General features: G+C 34.3%; 1 protein-coding gene across 1 annotated transcript in view; it reads left to right on the top strand.

The window, feature by feature from the left end:
• CCDC82 (coiled-coil domain containing 82) overlaps positions 1-16,433 on the top strand; it is a 31,609-nt gene that overhangs the window by 10,222 nt on the left and 4,954 nt on the right. Inside the window, exons 5-8 of the mRNA XM_025358335.1 lie at positions 3,890-3,982; positions 6,133-6,257; positions 8,346-8,516; positions 14,220-14,402. Coding sequence (XP_025214120.1) covers positions 3,890-3,982; positions 6,133-6,257; positions 8,346-8,516; positions 14,220-14,402 — 572 coding nt within the window. The remainder of the gene's footprint in view (positions 1-3,889; positions 3,983-6,132; positions 6,258-8,345; positions 8,517-14,219; positions 14,403-16,433) is intronic.

The raw sequence follows: 16,433 nt of genomic DNA, 5'->3' as shown, positions 1-16,433 counted from the left end.
AACAAATGAAAATGTAAAGGAAGAAAATTGTATAACTTTAGTTAGATATGTAAAAGAAAATTTGAATACTAAAAATCACCATATTTTTGGATGGGAAAACATAAGATATGAATTCAAAGTTATTATAGAAGAAAGTATTCTTGAGGTATTTTCATAACACATAACACATTTATGTAGATTAAAGAGGCCCATGTTCCTAATAAATTGATGAAAATAGTTTTGCAAACAGATGTATGAACTGTTTCTGTAATTACAAGAATAAAGAAAAAGATCTCTAATCATTCTTTTTAGAGCTATAAAAATGGCTTAATATTAGAAGTCATTAATATATTACATTAATATATCAGTAGAGAAAAAAATCATGTAATTTATTGAGATTCTAGGAGAAACGGAGAAACGTCAGTAACATTCAATGTCCATACCTGGCTTTTAAGAAAAGCAGTTGTTAAAAAATTAGTAATAGGAACATACGTCCTTTACATGACAGTATTTTAAACCAAGAGACAACAGCATACTTAAAATGAGGAACATGACAAAAATATTTTCTACTAACTTTGTTCTAGATGTTTTGGAAAATGCAACAAGACATGAAAACGAAATATAACTATTGAAAAAGAAAAGACATTTGAACATTATGTATGTGTGTGTGTGGGTGTGTGTGTATTATGTACACACATATAAACTAAAAGTTTCTGACTTAACCAAGGATACAGAAGTTAAGAGAAGGGATATAAATACTTTGAAAGCAGGAGTAGATATAGCATATCTTTTCATGGCTTGCATCACATTCTTTTTGCCCTACGGGGATGAAGATGGGGGAGATAATGTTAAAGTAGAAAAAGAAATCAGTTTCTTGCTATGCCTTTGCCTCATATACTAGGCTGATACCTCCATTCCAGAAGAAAGTGCATCAAGAATCTACATGCTTTTACCTAAGTGAATATTTGTAAACATTCTCTTGGTTCTTGAAATAAATTTAGCACTAACAAGACCACATCTTCCTTGGGGTTGTGGGAGAAAGCAGAGATAGTGTCCAGGAATCCTTTAACAGTGTCCATCTCCAGCTCTGTAGTGTCCCAGGAAACTTATCTCCCAGAAATATCCAAGATAATCTGACTATTTTTAAATTGGTAAAAGATCTCAGAAAAATCACCAGATTCACAGTATGTAAATCTCAGTGGTTCTCTTGCATACTAACAATAATTAAGTGATATAATCAGGAAAAATTCCATCTACAATGGCAACCAAAATAAACTTCCTAAGCCTACCATTTAGAAGAAAAGCACAGCTTTGTAGATAAAAAAATACACTTCACTGTGAAACAGAACAGAAAACATGGATAAGCAGAGAGACAAGCATGTTTCTGAAAGGTAATATGCGTAGAACAAGAAGTTATGTCTTCTGAAACTAATTTTTTTGGTTAAACTTTGCAAAACAATTCTGAAGAATGACAGCCAGACCAGTAGGAAAGGCAGATGGTATTAAAAAAAAAAAAATCTTGGCATATATGTGAAATTAGTATGTGGTATAGGATACAAGGAAATCAACGAAGAATGATGAGACTACCAAATGATTGGCTATAAGGAAATTGATTAACTACTTTAGAAAAAAATAAGTTATGCATAAACACAAATATAGTGTCCTTTTTTATGCTTTTTCCAGTTTTTTAAAATAGTCATGGGAAAGCTTATTTAAAATATTTAAAATGTTGTTTAAAACAATATTCCTGGGACATTCCATAGAAGCTCCTTCAATATAGGGATTAAAGCACTATGAGAAAAGCTCTGGAGGAGAGCTGAGCTCTAAGCCTCATTTTGCCTCCGTCTAATTGTATCACCTTGGATAAGTTATTTTGTCACTGAGAATGCCATTTTTCTTGAAATGGGAGATTTGAATTTTATTTTCTCCAGTTTTCCATCCAAGTCTGAATTTTGTGTTGTGACATATATCAAATCTACCATGTATAGTAATATTTAACTAGGGGATAGGAACATGAAATCTGGAGTTAGACTGGGTTCCAGCCCTAGTTCCGAAACTTACTGTTTGGTCTTAGGAAAGTTTTTCATCTTCTCTATATTTCACTTTTCTCAACCAGAAATGAATCTAGGGTAATGGTAGTATCCCACAGGCTTGTTGTGAAAAATAAAGCAATGCATGTAAAATGCTTACAATGATGCCTGGCATATATTTTGCTCAGTAATATTTTTCAATTTGAAATTCCAGGAGGATTATCCCACTACCATCCACCAGTCCACTCAAGCATAATTAAATAGAAGCCTTTTTCCTGACTTTTTTGAAGTGCGTTCTGTTACACACTGATAAAAAAAGAATCTTAGGGACAAAACTCCTCAAATGATTTTGATTTCTGCCCTTTTCATTTCCTCTCAGGGTCTTTGAAATAGAGCAGCAATTCTCAAGACTGTAACAGATAAGTAGCATTGGACATAAGGACAGTCAAGAATGATACATTCAGTAGGATGAAATATTCTATTGCAACTTGTATGATAGTTAAACTTAGGTGCACATGGGATGAATTTGATTTGTTTCTCAACACATCTGTTAATATTCCCAGTGTCTCTTAATACCATTTGAGAAATGCTATTATACATACAGTTTACATGGATTTTAACGCAAATAAAATTGCCCAATATTATATTATATCCAGAGTTTGATAACAGTCTAGTCAAAGTTAAATTCTATTGAAGTATTATTTCATTTTTTAATTATGCTCTACTGATTTTTAAGAAAATATTACATTCATTAAAGGCCATGATTATTGCCTTTGATCATAGGCTATCTAAAGGCTAATAGCCAAATGATCTGCTATTGTCACTGATTTTTAGTATTACCTTTTTTTTTTTTTATCTCTTTAGCACTTCTATAGGTGTCTCCTTAGAAAAGAATGCATACTAAAATGTACCCTAAAGTCTGAAAGAGTTACACAGCCCTTTGAGTAACTAAAATATAAATGACGAGGGTTTTCCATGTTGAATCCCATCTTTCTTTTTACTTCAAGTGGAAGAAGAGTCAAAATCTATCCATGGTTGCTAATAATAGGTCTTATTTTGCTTTAATCGCTTGTCAGACATCTTCTATATTTCTTGAAATACTCAGTCTGCCCTTAATGTGTCCTCACAGGTGCCCCGAGCAGGGGCACTGTATTCTACAGTGACTGTTGGATCAAGGAAGGGGTCGTGGTTGATAGAGAACATTTTCCACAGTCATAATAAACTCTGATCCAAAAGTAATGAGAATAGTAGGAATCTTCTCTCTTAACCACTGCCTGGCCTGTCACAACAGGTGATGTCATGTATGAGATTTGGTTAGTGAGAAAGTGGGCTTAAATATGTGGTATGGGGAAGGAAATAGACAGGTTTTCTAAACTGCTGTAGAAAATCCTAAATCTGGGGCAGCATGAAAAGGGAAATGAAGTTTTTGTAGCCTTTGGGGTTCTGGCTAAGGTAGCAGTTCCCTGGACAATTTCATATGTAACGTGTTTTACAGAATAAGACATATTAATCTGTCTTTGGAGGTTTTCTCTCTTGTTCTCTCACTCTAAGTGTCAAATTGACAATTAAATACAGGTGTTCAAGGGACAATTTTTATTTTTTTACAACATATTTTAATATTCTCTGAACAGTTTTCTTAAGTTCGGGAAGTGAAGATTTGAAATTACAACTAGACACTTTGGATTGGAAGCCAATAAGTTTGGAAAATGGAGATTTGCTCCGTGACTAGACAAGTCATTGAGGAAGCTATAAAATTAGGATGATTAAGCTGTTTCTGCTGTCTATAGTTTTAATTTCTTAGCATTGGAGAATGGAGCCTATTGTATTCAAGAAATTATTTTGTCTGCTCTGTTCTAATATATATTTAAAATTAATTTCAGATTCTTTTAGTGACCACTATACTCATTTTGAAACAGTTGTGAAGGCTCTTCTGATCAATGCTTTAGATGAATCTTTTCTTGGAACATTATATGGTAAGTTAATACTATAAATGAAACAATTGGTTTTTATTTATTTTTCCAATTTTAAAACAACCTCACTTTTAAAACTATGTAGATTAAACAAAACCGTCGATGATCATTTGTAAGACCTTCCAATGTTTTCCCTGTAGGATCAACTACATCAAAACTCCATTCATGTAAAATGCTTGTTAGTGTTCATTATCTGAGATATGTGGAAGGTAAGTTTGTGACAGGTCCTTGCCCTTAGAGAGTTAACAGTGAATTTGACAGTATAACACCTAAAACAGCAGAGTGTCTTAATACCCATGTGCCAAACCCAGCCTCCCTGAGCTCTGAATTTCATTAAAAGTTCCATGCTGTTTTCTGCTTTTGTGCCTTTGTCCATGCTGTTTCTTCTTAGAATAGAATCCCTTTTTGTCCCAGATGTTTTAGGTGAGTATAAAAACATTTCTACTATGAATCTATCTATGACCCATTCACATAATACTTGTCATTCTCATTTGTGCCACCATCATTCTGAGTATGGTAGTACTCAGTACTCATTTATATGCACTTTTCATCTTGTATTGAAAATGTATTTTTGCTTTCTTCCCTTGTCATAGTGCATGGGAAGGAGTAAATTTATTTGTGTGTGTATATATATATATATATATATATATGGGGATATATATATCCCCATTTCTCTTGCATCTAGCACAGAATCTGGCATTTAATAGACTATAAATATATTGTGTTGAATAACTAATTGCCAAATAAGATTTCATTTACAATATATTGAACACATTTATTGAATGCCTACTATAAGCTAGGCATTATTTGAGGGCGGGGGATATGACAGTGACTTAAGATATATTAGATTCCTGCACTCATGTTACTTATAGCCTAATGGGAGAGACAGACAATGAATGAGTAAACAAAATATAACATAATATGATTTCAATGAGTAATTAGTTCTTTTAAAAAAAAGAATAAAATAGGGTAAGAAGATTGAGAATAAGGGAAGGTAAAGTTTATGTTATATACTAGTTACATTGGTCAAAAAAGGCCTCTTGGGGTAACTTTTAAATAGAAACCTGAATGAAACAAAGGGTACAAGTAATACTTGGACTACTTGCTTAGCAGAGGGCAAAGGAGGTGCTAAGGCATTTAGGAAAGAATAAGTTTGCTGTGTTCAAGAACAACTAGAAGGCCTGTGTGGCTGAAGTGGAATGAGACAGGAAAGAAGGAAAAGAGAGGAGCTTGGAGGAGTAGGCTGAGGACAGAAGGGCTTTGTAAGCCCTGGTAAGGTGTTTGAATTTGTGGTTATTTAAAGAAACATGATAAATTCATTAGCTAAATAAATTAATAAAACTTCAAATAAGACAGAAAAATAAGGCTTAAATTCATACTATGACGGATATATGTAGAGAATATACTATGAACCAAATCAGGAAGGCAGTAATGATTGCAGCATGCTAAAGAAGAATGAGGAAAAGGCCTAGACAGAAAAGAGTATTCTGATTTGTTGATACAGGGAGTTACCATGGGATCAGTAGAATAGAGTCAATTGTAGACAGCCCTGAAAGCCTATTCAGAAGTTTGAACTTTATCTGGAATTCAGGGGCTAATTTCATGTCAGTTTTGTATAAGAGAATAAAAGATATTTTGGTAAGCTTTTTCTTCTGGCTTTTTTTGTTATCAGAAAATAATGTTAAAGCTTGATGCTTACAAAGAGAACTTTTTGAGACAGAGTCTCGCTCTGTCACCCAGGCTGCAGTACAGTGGTGCGATCTCGGCTCACTGTAAGTTCCGCCTCCCGGGTTCACGTCATTCTCCTGCCTCAGCCTCCCTAGTAGCTGGGACTACAGGCGCCTGTCACCACGCCTGGCTAATTTTTTGTATTTTTAGTAGAGATGGGGTTTCACTGTGTTAGCCAGGATGGTCTCGAGCTCCTGAGCTAGTGATCCGCCCGCCTCGGCCTCCGAAGTGCTGGGATTACAAGCGTGAGCCACTGTGCCCGGCCTGTCCTGTTTTTTCTTAATGTTCTGAGGGAATGATTTTTTAAATATTTTTTTCCTAATTTAAATGCTTCCAACCAAGTTGGGAAGAAATTTTTAAGTATTAAATTGTTTAAATATTTCTTATTAACAAAATGATTTTTTTATTGTTTATGCTCTGAACAGATGGCACAAGGCAAAAATCATATGCAAAAGATATGCTAACATCTCTTCATTATTTGGATAACCGCTTTGTTCAGCCTCGTCTAGAGAGTTTAGTATCTAGAAGTCGTTGGAAAGAGCAATATAAGGTATACAGTTTGTTTTTGAATCTCTTCTTGGGGGTGGAGGCAGCAAACCTCTCAGGAGTTTAAAATCCAGACTGAATACTTTTAAAATATTGGCATTTCTTTGTTAAATAATCAGCTTATTATTTCTCACATCTTCTAAAAGCTATTATTGTTTTACTCATTTACATTAACTATATCTATCCAATAATTAAGTGGTTCCAAATGATGAATAACTTTAGAACATATCCAGGGCTTAGCCCATCTTTTAAAATGAGGAGATTGTCTCACAGGGTGTTGTTATGTCAGAAAAGAGAGTTCCATAGCCAAAGAAAGTGGATTTAATGTAAGCTTGTTTCTTTACTGGAAGACTTTTCCCAAGTATTATATGTGAATTTATACTATAAATATTCAAAGGGGGATATGGAATACAATTTTCCCTAAATTCGTGTTTTACTCTATGAAGCTCTGTTTATGTTTTTTTTTTTTTTTTTTTTTTGAGACGGAGTCTCGCTCTGTGGCCCAGGCTGGAGTGCAGTGGCCGGATCTCAGCTCACTGCAAGCTCCGCCTCCTGGGTTTACGCCATTCTCCTGCCTCAGCCTCCCGAGTAGCTGGGACTACAGGTGCCCGCCACCTCACCCGGCTAGTTTTTTGTATTTTTTTTAGTAGAGACGGGGTTTCACCGTGTTAGCCAGGATGGTCTCGATCTCCTGACCTTGTGATCCGCCCGTCTCGGCCTCCCAAAGTGCTGGGATTACAGGCTTGAGCCACCGCGCCCGGGCGAAGCTCTGTTTATGAAACACTTGTTTACCTCTTATGATACCATATTGTGGTGAGTTATACTGAATTTGGATATGATGTTGGAATAATAACTGTAAGATACCAAGAAGTATTAGCTGAAAATTGAGACACAGATGATTCAGTAAGATCTTAATTAGGATAAGCTGGGTTATGCTACAAAAGATAAAGAATATGACAAACAAAATAAACCAACAATAAAATCCCAATGGCTTAACCCAACAAAGTTTATTTTCACTTATGTATCCAGTGTTAGTCATCAGGGGTGCTCTGCTGATGGTAGTCACTCAGAACTGAGCTGATAGAGGTCAATAAAGGTTTCATCTTAACTTGTGCTTCCATGGAGTACAGCAGAAGCAGGAAAGGAAGGTGATTGATTATTTATTCAGCCTGAATTTCAGCCTGTAAGTAATACATGTCATAAAGTGCCATGAAGTATGAAAAATATGAAAAGTTGACCACCAGAAAATGTAGTTTTCAATCATGTAACATAAAAAGTAAACTGTCAGTATATGGGATACTTAATTACCATCCAGCTGGTAGAGGATATAAATGTGGTTTAGTAACCATGCTAATATGCTCATTGTTTGCAGTTCAAATACTGTATTAAAACCTAATCTATGCTACCAATTAGAATAGTAGTATCTAGCACAGGCCTAGAACATAAGCAGAAATACTCAGGGACAAGTAACTTCATAGCTTAATAATGAAGCTTCTTTGTGAATACCAAGTGTTTTCTTAGTTTGTTTACTCACTGATAACTGAGCTATTAAACTGTCCATATGAATACCGGACACATGGCAGTCCTAGTGCCAACTTTTTTTTCCCACAGGACTGCAGTAAGTTATCATAGGAGGATTGAATTATTTCTGGAATATTTTTGTGGAAAATATATAATTCATACAATGGAAAGTGAATGTGATTTTTTTTCTCAAGTTTTAACTAGCCTACTTGAATTACTTTTCTTATATCATCCTACATTGTTGCTGCTTCTATTTTTAACTGATACCTCATTAACACTAATTAGAGATGAGAAATGGAAAAGAAGTAGCAACCACATAAGTGTAAGAGATATGAAACTAGTTTTTTCCTAGTCTGGTTTATTTTCATGCAATAGCCAAGATTATAAATTTTTTTATTTAAACGTATCTTGTAAAATACCTACTGTGTGCTCAATATTAAAGTAAGAAATGCCAGGGTGTTTTGCTCTTATATCTCTTTATATTGTGATTCCTAAGATGTTTTAATTTGATTAGATTATTTTTATTTTTATTCTTTATCTTTTAAACGTTTTTTATATTTTTTGTTTTCAGGAGCGGGTGGAAAATTATTGTAATGTAAGTATTCGTTTGAAGAATCCTGAAAACTGTTCCTGCCAGGCTTGTGGACTGCATCGCTACTGTAAATATTCAGTGCATTTATCAGGAAAGTTGTATAACACGAGGACCATGAAAATAGATAATTTCATGTCCCATGATAAACAGGTATTTTCTTCCCTCTAATTTTAATTTTCAGTATTTAGAAATTTTTCGTTCATAAACTTGCACAGATAACCCTAAGTATCCTAAGGAGAATTTGACCCAAGTGGAAACATTTTTGGCATATAGTCAACCAAATTGGCAACCCACAAGTAAATAATGGAAGATAGCTGTTCATCTAATATGAGAGAATTCAAAAAACACTGTACTTCAACTAGACTCTGTTAGAAGTATGTCTGAGTCTAGAGCAATCACCACATAGTTAAGATGCTATTAATTCTGTATGAATAGAAAAAATTGAAGAGTAAGTGTTTTTTAGACAAGAGCATAGCAGTATAATGTGAAATGATAAAAAGCACAGATGCTGACAACTTCTATTTATTTTTTTCAATCTTTATAAGATTGCTGCATTTACAAATGCGAAAATTACATTTATAAATGCAAAAATACTGAGAGCTTTTTCTTGTGAGTCTACATATCCATGCAGGAGGTGTATGTTTAGAGAAGTAGAGACCCGAAGTTGGCTCTGAATCCTCTCAGTCAATTATTAAGGTGGAAATATAATATTTATCTGAATTCTTCTATTAAACTGGGTAGTGATTTCTCAGTATTATTGTGCAGTAGTTGACCAGATCCCTCTGAGAGATCTGGGTTGCAAGAATGACTTAGAAGGTTTTTATGGGGATAATGAATTCAGAATTGGTCGGTAATGTTTTGTTTGATATGTCACTATAAAAATATAAATATATGTATATTTAATAGTCATATGCAGATTTCCCCATTGTTTAAAAACTGATCTATGACTTTTTATGACATAAAATATTTGGAATCCTAGCAAAAGTGATTTCATACATTAGGGACCATGTTCTGTTATGTAGATCAAATACATTGCTGTACATTCATGGTCTTTGCTGTCTGTAGCTAATCCTGAAGAGGAAAGTAGAGTAAGAAAATCACTTCTAGAGCTCTGACATTCCTGTGAAGCAGTAAAGATTCTGTATAAAATAGTTATTCAAATATTTAAAAAACAATAAACTGAAAGCATGAACTAAAAGCAAAGAACATCAATATTGCCAGTCACATAAGAGAAAACTATAAAAGTTAACAAATATATGGGAAAATGCTTATTCTGCATGTAAGGGTGTATAATTAAAACTACCTTAAGATGCCAGTTGATAACTCTTAAAGTGGCAAAGTATTTTCAAATCAAATGATGAAATGCAATGCTATCAAGGTTGCATTGAAACTGTTAAGTTCATGGAAAGTAAGATTCCTAGAGGAAAAAAGGGGTAATATATATCTTTTAAAAATATTAGATTTTTAGAGCTAGAGTCACAAAGCTATATACATACTCAGTGTCTATAAGTTTATCTTTTGCAAAGCAGTTCAGTAAAAAGCAAATGGTATAATCATGAAGTTGATAAATAATGCTAGTTTGAAAGTATAATAGTAATTAGTATTTGCACTGTCTTGGCATCTGATAAAAATGTGTGTATACGTATATAACTATGTAAACGTTAAGTTAGTTATTATGTATGTTGAGTGTGATTAATTGTTTTTAAATGAAATTGTTTTTTCAGTAATTTTTTCTTTAACGTGAAGAATGACTTAAAATTTATTTTATATCCTACTTCAATACAATGTAAATGCATATATGGAAAGAAAGGAAGGGAGGGAGGGAGGGAGGGAGGGAAAATAAACCTGGTTATGATCCAGAGCATTAAAGAGATTGTTCCTAACCCCACACCTTTTCAAGTTATTTTGAAAACTAATTCTTTATTTTGTGTTGCTGCTTGTAGTTACATAAAATTGAGACTCTTTAGGATTAACTAGGGTTCTTTTTGAGGGTGCAAATAATACTTTTAAGGAATTCACTTAACATCAAATTTGTTTCATAAGAAAACTTTTCTCCTTACTTCAGCTTCTTTGAAAGAAAGGATGTCTTGATGGAAAGTGGAATTAGTGAGGGAAGAGTAATTTTGGTAACAGCAGTATTGATAGGGTACTGAGATGAGAGGCCTTGAACCACCGGATTTTGATAAAGTTTAAGGACACAGATGAGAAGGAAATTACCTGGATGAAAGAGAGTTGTGAAATCTGAAAGGTAGTTTGAGAGAACTAAAAACCATCTTGGATTTATATTTAGTTTTGCCCAGAGTCTATCCAGACTCATTAAGATGCTTAGGATTGGGTGAGAAGAAGCAATAATTTTTGAGGCAAATGGCATCGTATAATATGTCCGTGCAAAAAACAACCAACCAACCAAACAAGGGCAAATAGAACCCTTTGGATTGGTATTGTACTATCTGTTTCTGAAGACCCTGAAACAGAAAACAAACTTTTCCCCAGACTTACTGTTTCCTTGAGAATCTTTTTTCTTTATTCTTCATACTTTAACTTCCATAAGGAGCTGGCTCCTCTGCATATAAATAAGAGCTTAGAGAAATACTTCAAAAAGCTACCTACAGTTAGCTGAATATTACCAAGTCTGCATAGTGCATGTTACATTATATTTCCTTGCCTCAGTTTGTTATCCAGATTTAATTTACACTCTATACGATATAGCTGTTAAATTAGAAATGAGATTCTTTCTTTGGCTTTAGGAAAATTCAGTGATAATTTTTAGCTCCATTTCCAATTTTTACATATGTACGATCAGTTGGTTCATACTGATAACTGAACTGACTCAGTCTCATATTTATCAGTTCATATAACCGTGCTTAACCCTGCATAGTGGACCAGTCATCATTTATATGTCATCTTCCTCATCTGCTTTGTGAACACTCACCACAGCACTTATTTTTCTATCTGTGCTATTTTTTATACTAATTTTCTTGTTAGAATAGTTTCCTTAATGTACGGAAATTGAACTAGATAATTATAGTTGTTCTAAATATATTTCTGTGGACATTTAAGGAAATTATTCTAACATCATAGATTAATGTTACCTGTTTTAGTACTTTATACAAATTGATTCCTACAGTGTAAGCTGTATTATACTGTATACTTCAATTCATATAGTAAAGAAATACAATGGGCTGTAACAATATACTAAAAACAGGAATGGGTGAGGGGTTAAGTTCACTTGGAGTATTACACTTATCCTTTGCATCTACTGTATTCTGTGAAACTTTACAGCAGTGGTGCCCTTCCATATAGGTTCTTTCTTATAAAATGTGATCATGTTTTGGGAAAAAATAATACAAGAACATTTTAAGGTAATTTTTGATTTATAGATCTATATGATGATAAGTAGATGCCAAGAGGGGTAGGAATTAGAAGTGGAAAGAAGTAAACCATGATGTTAAATATTTTTAAAGGATACTTGTTTTTCATACAGGAAAAAAAAAGTAAGATTTTTAAACACCTCTCCTTCCCTCTCATTTCAACTTAAAAATGCTATACAGATAAATTCCTCTTGTTTTGTGGAAATACAGAATACATGTGATAGAAATACAAATCACTTTATCATATGCCTATACATCATATAGAATAGCTGTAGCTGAGTTCTCCCACACAGTCTACTTTGATGGCAGAAATGGAGACACACAGGGTACCCTTATAGTCACTGCAACTTTTGTGTTGTCTTTTTACACAAAGTTGGAAGTATTAGCAACTGAATTGCTGAAATGTCATTACTGCCAGGACTGCTTTGATGATAAGGTTGAATTGGAAAAGTTAATTTTAATAAGCAAGCCATGTACAGTAATAACTGTTTACTTCTAATGATCTGAAAAGCAGGAAGGTTTTTACGGAGCCATGAACAGAAATCTGAACATGATTTTCTTAAACTTTTGGAGATTTAAAGAGGGTTGTAAAATGTCCAAAATTCAATTTTCCACAAGAAAACTCATTAAACCGGATTGTTGCCAATCGTTGTGATATAACTTCTGTTCATTTTTGGAAACATACTCCTGTTTTATCTATCATCACTTGTATGTTTCCTTGAAGTGTGGCTTCAGGAAACAAGTGTATTTTTCTGTCAGAACACAAGTTACACAGATAAATATTAAAACTATACCACTTGTACTCATGAAAGCATAACCCATTAGTGAACTTAGGTACAGACACAAATACATAAGTCAGCAAGAAGTTTACTCTTTCCTTAGGTTACTCCATGAGAGTAAGATTGACCACATCATCATGTTTGGAGCCCTTTCTGATGCATTTTCTACAGTGGGTAAAATAATGTAGGTAAAAATATATTGACCAGGCGTGGTGGCTCACGCCTATAATGCCAACACTTCGGGAGGCCGAGGCAGGCAGATCATGAGGTCAGGAGTTCGAGACCATGGCCAACATAGTGAAACCCCATCTCTATTAAAAATACAAAAAAAATTAGCTGGGTATGGTAATAGGTGCCTGTAATCCCAGCTACTCAGGAGGCTGAGGCAGGGAAACCGGAATGCGGAGGTTGCAGTGAGCCAAGCTTGCGCCACTGCACTCCAGCCTGGGTGAAAGAGCGAAACTCCATCTTGGGGGGGAAAAAAAATATATATATATATATATATATATAACATATATATGCTATATATTATATATTATTACATATATTTTATATATAAAAAATATATTTTGGTCACTGCACTGACCAAATTATTTATATATAATATATAATATATTATGTTTTATATATATTATATTTTATATATAATATATTTTATGTGTGTTATATATTATATATAACATGTATTTTATATATTATATACTTTCCTCCCGAGATGGAGTTTTGCTCTTTATATATATTTTTATATATACACATATATAAATAATTTGGTCAGTGCAGTAAGACTGTCTTCCTATTTTAGCTATAGGTTTGCATAACAAACTTGAAACATTCAAAACATTCTGAAAGAGAAAGGTTCTGGTGGTTTGATTCCATAAAAAAGAGTTTTAATCATAGAATTATAGAAGGCCATATAAACGTAGGAATTAAAATTCTCATAGCTGGCTGACAGCAAAATATTAATGTCTTATTCATATATAACACCTTAAGTAAAGCAACCAGTATGCCTAAACACAGTTATATTTTTACTTTACATCATTTTTTGGGGCGGGGGAGAAGAAAAGTAGTAAAACAATGCCAATACTTAATTTTGGTGTAAGAGTTTGTTTCAGTTTTACATGTTGCTTATACCTAGAAAATTATTATAATCCAGGCATTTTTAACTTCGTAAATATGGACTTATAATACTTTTCATGCCTTTTTTTTTTTTTTTTTTTTTTTTTACTTTGCCCATCCTTCTGCCTTACATTAAAGCCATTTCTCTTTTTTTCCCAAACTTGGAAAACTCTTGTGTTTTTAAGATTTAGTTCAAGCTTGATCTGCTTGGGGACTTTTCTCCTCTCTGGATTGGGCGAAGTGCCCTTCCTCGCTAGCATTTTGATAGCATCTTGGACATAGCATTTTTCCTGTTGTTTTGTAACATTTGTCTTTCTCTCAAAACTGTAATGTCCCTAATACAGGTAATAAATATTTTATTTATATATCTCTAGTGCCTAGCCCAATATTTGAAACCTCTCAGGTGCTCAGTGTTTGACTAGTGGTATAAGTAAGAGAAGGTAAAGGAATAATTGTGTAAACATTTAAAGTTAACAATGCATTTTGATTCTACTACTAAAGAAAATTCAAAATCAAGAAAGGATATATATTCATTACCATATTATTCACTTCATTTGTCAGATAATAATCTTTATTTCTTGATTTAGGTGTTCACTGTTGGCAGAATTTGTGCCGACCGTACCAGAATTTATCATAAACTGAAACATTTTAAATTCAAACTATACCAGGAATGTTGCTCTATTGCAAAGACAGAAGTTAAAGATGAACAAGTTAAAGAAACAGTGGAAAGAATTTTCAAGCAGTCAAAAGAAAGAGGCTGGATTGAGAAGGTAAGATGAATATATGACAATCTCATCATGTAGATTCTGAAGCCTAATTGTGATCAGCAAAAGGAAACAAATTATTAGAAGATAGTGACATTTAAGGTAATCTCTTTCTTCTCTCCTTTGTATTTTCTCTTCTTCCACTCATTCCTTTCATGCTTATCATTGTCCTTCTGAATAGATGTCCTGATGTTCTAAGGATTCACTTGGCCCATCAGATAAATTTTAATAAGCATTAATACTGTCCTTTATTGAAGGACCTCTGTCCTTTCGCTTTTATGTATGTATTGCTTACATATATATTAAGTCCCCTGATTTATTTTTTTTGACAGAGTATAGGACTCACCTCTGCTTGTCTGCTTCCTATTCTTTAGAACAGTTCTTGTGACCTGAGAGTGAAGCAGCACCTGGTGCCAGTCTGAGGAAAGGATCTCGACTGCCATTTCTAATACCACCCACATCCTCTTCTTGAGGACATGGGACTGAGCAGTGAGCACTAACTGAAGGTCGAGGGGAATGTAGAGGTTTCAGGCCATGGCACTGATTTTGATTCCCCCATATCCTATTGATCACTAAATTTGATATAAGGAGTAAAGTGGGGGTTTTGAAGAGTGCACTGGATTCCCGAAGATCTGCTGGCAGCTCATAAGCTCTGGTCTGCTCACAGAGCTTTTAGGATTGTTTATGGTATATGGAAAGAATGCTAATACAACTGCAGTCTTCTAAAACAAGTCTAGTTACATGAATGTATAAGAGAACAAATAGTAGATTTTCAGGCAACTCTTACCAACATTTAATCTTTAAAAGAAAAGAAAAAAGCCTGACTTGAGATCCATTGCCTGGATTATATCATAGGGAAATTTGTAAAAGAGGAGTATAAAAAATAAGGCAAGAGAGCTTAGGCAGAGGGAAAGAAACTTTTTTAGCACATGTCATGTTTAGTGGAGGTCTCCCAGTCTAGAGAATGACATTATTATTGGTTTCCCTTTGACAATTATTCTCCCACCACAAACCACCACCCAGTGATCTTGCCTGCCTCCCACATCTTGATCCTTAAGTCTTCTTTTTCTCATTTTACTCTCTTCAGCTTTTTGCCACTTACTTTGCTTCTACTTCGCCTACTCCAAATGTTTCTCTCCCCTTATCCATACTTTTTCATTTGCCTTAGCAGAGAGCAATCACTTACTCAGTAACTTTCCGTCTTCATTTTCCTAGACGACATCAAATTCTTAAATGCTTTTATTGATGCCTTTAAGTGTTGCCAATCCTCTAGTGGAATTGCAAAACCTATTGGGATAGCACAGTTATAAAGAATTGGATACTAGGTACAGAAAAATCACTGTGCATATACTGTATATGTTATATAATAGTATCATATGTGGGGAAGAACATTAAACTTCTTGAAGAAAAAAGCATTTCCAAATCATGTATCCTAGAAAAAGCTTAACAAGGTTTAGGACACCAGAAGGACCTGGAATTTTAAAAAACATTATTCTTTATGCATAATATAACACTTGGCTTTCTTTTCTTAGGAAAAGAAAGGAGCTTAGGCTTTCTTTTCAAGAAAACCAAGTGTCATGTTACACATAAAGAATAACATTTAGCATTGAAATAATATTGAATAACATTAGGCATTGAAATAATATTTCAAGATTGTGCATGTCTAGGACAATATGCACATTTTTTCCACATGAAAATACCAAAGACCTTCATTTTATTTGAGATTTCTCCACTTAAAAAATTTTTTCCTGGCCGGGCGCGGTGGCTCAAGCCTGTAATCCCAGCACTTTGGGAGGCCGAGACGGGCGGATCACGAGGTCAGGAGATCGAGACCATCCTGGCTAACACGGTGAAACCCCGTCTCTATTAAGAAATACAAAAAAAAAAAACTAGCTGGGCGAGGTGGCGGGCGCCTGTGGTCCCAGCTACTCGGGAGGCTGAGGCCGGAGAATGGTGTGAACCCGGGAGGCGGAGCTTGCAGTGAGCTGAGATCCGGCCACTGCACTCCAGCCTGGGCGACACAGCGAGACTCCGTCT

Source organism: Theropithecus gelada, chromosome 14 (genome assembly GCF_003255815.1).
Source record: "Theropithecus gelada isolate Dixy chromosome 14, Tgel_1.0, whole genome shotgun sequence".
Taxonomy (NCBI): Eukaryota; Metazoa; Chordata; class Mammalia; order Primates; family Cercopithecidae; genus Theropithecus; species Theropithecus gelada.
The sequence above is the reverse complement of the archived record's forward strand: the minus strand, read 5'-3'. Positions and strand labels throughout refer to the sequence as shown.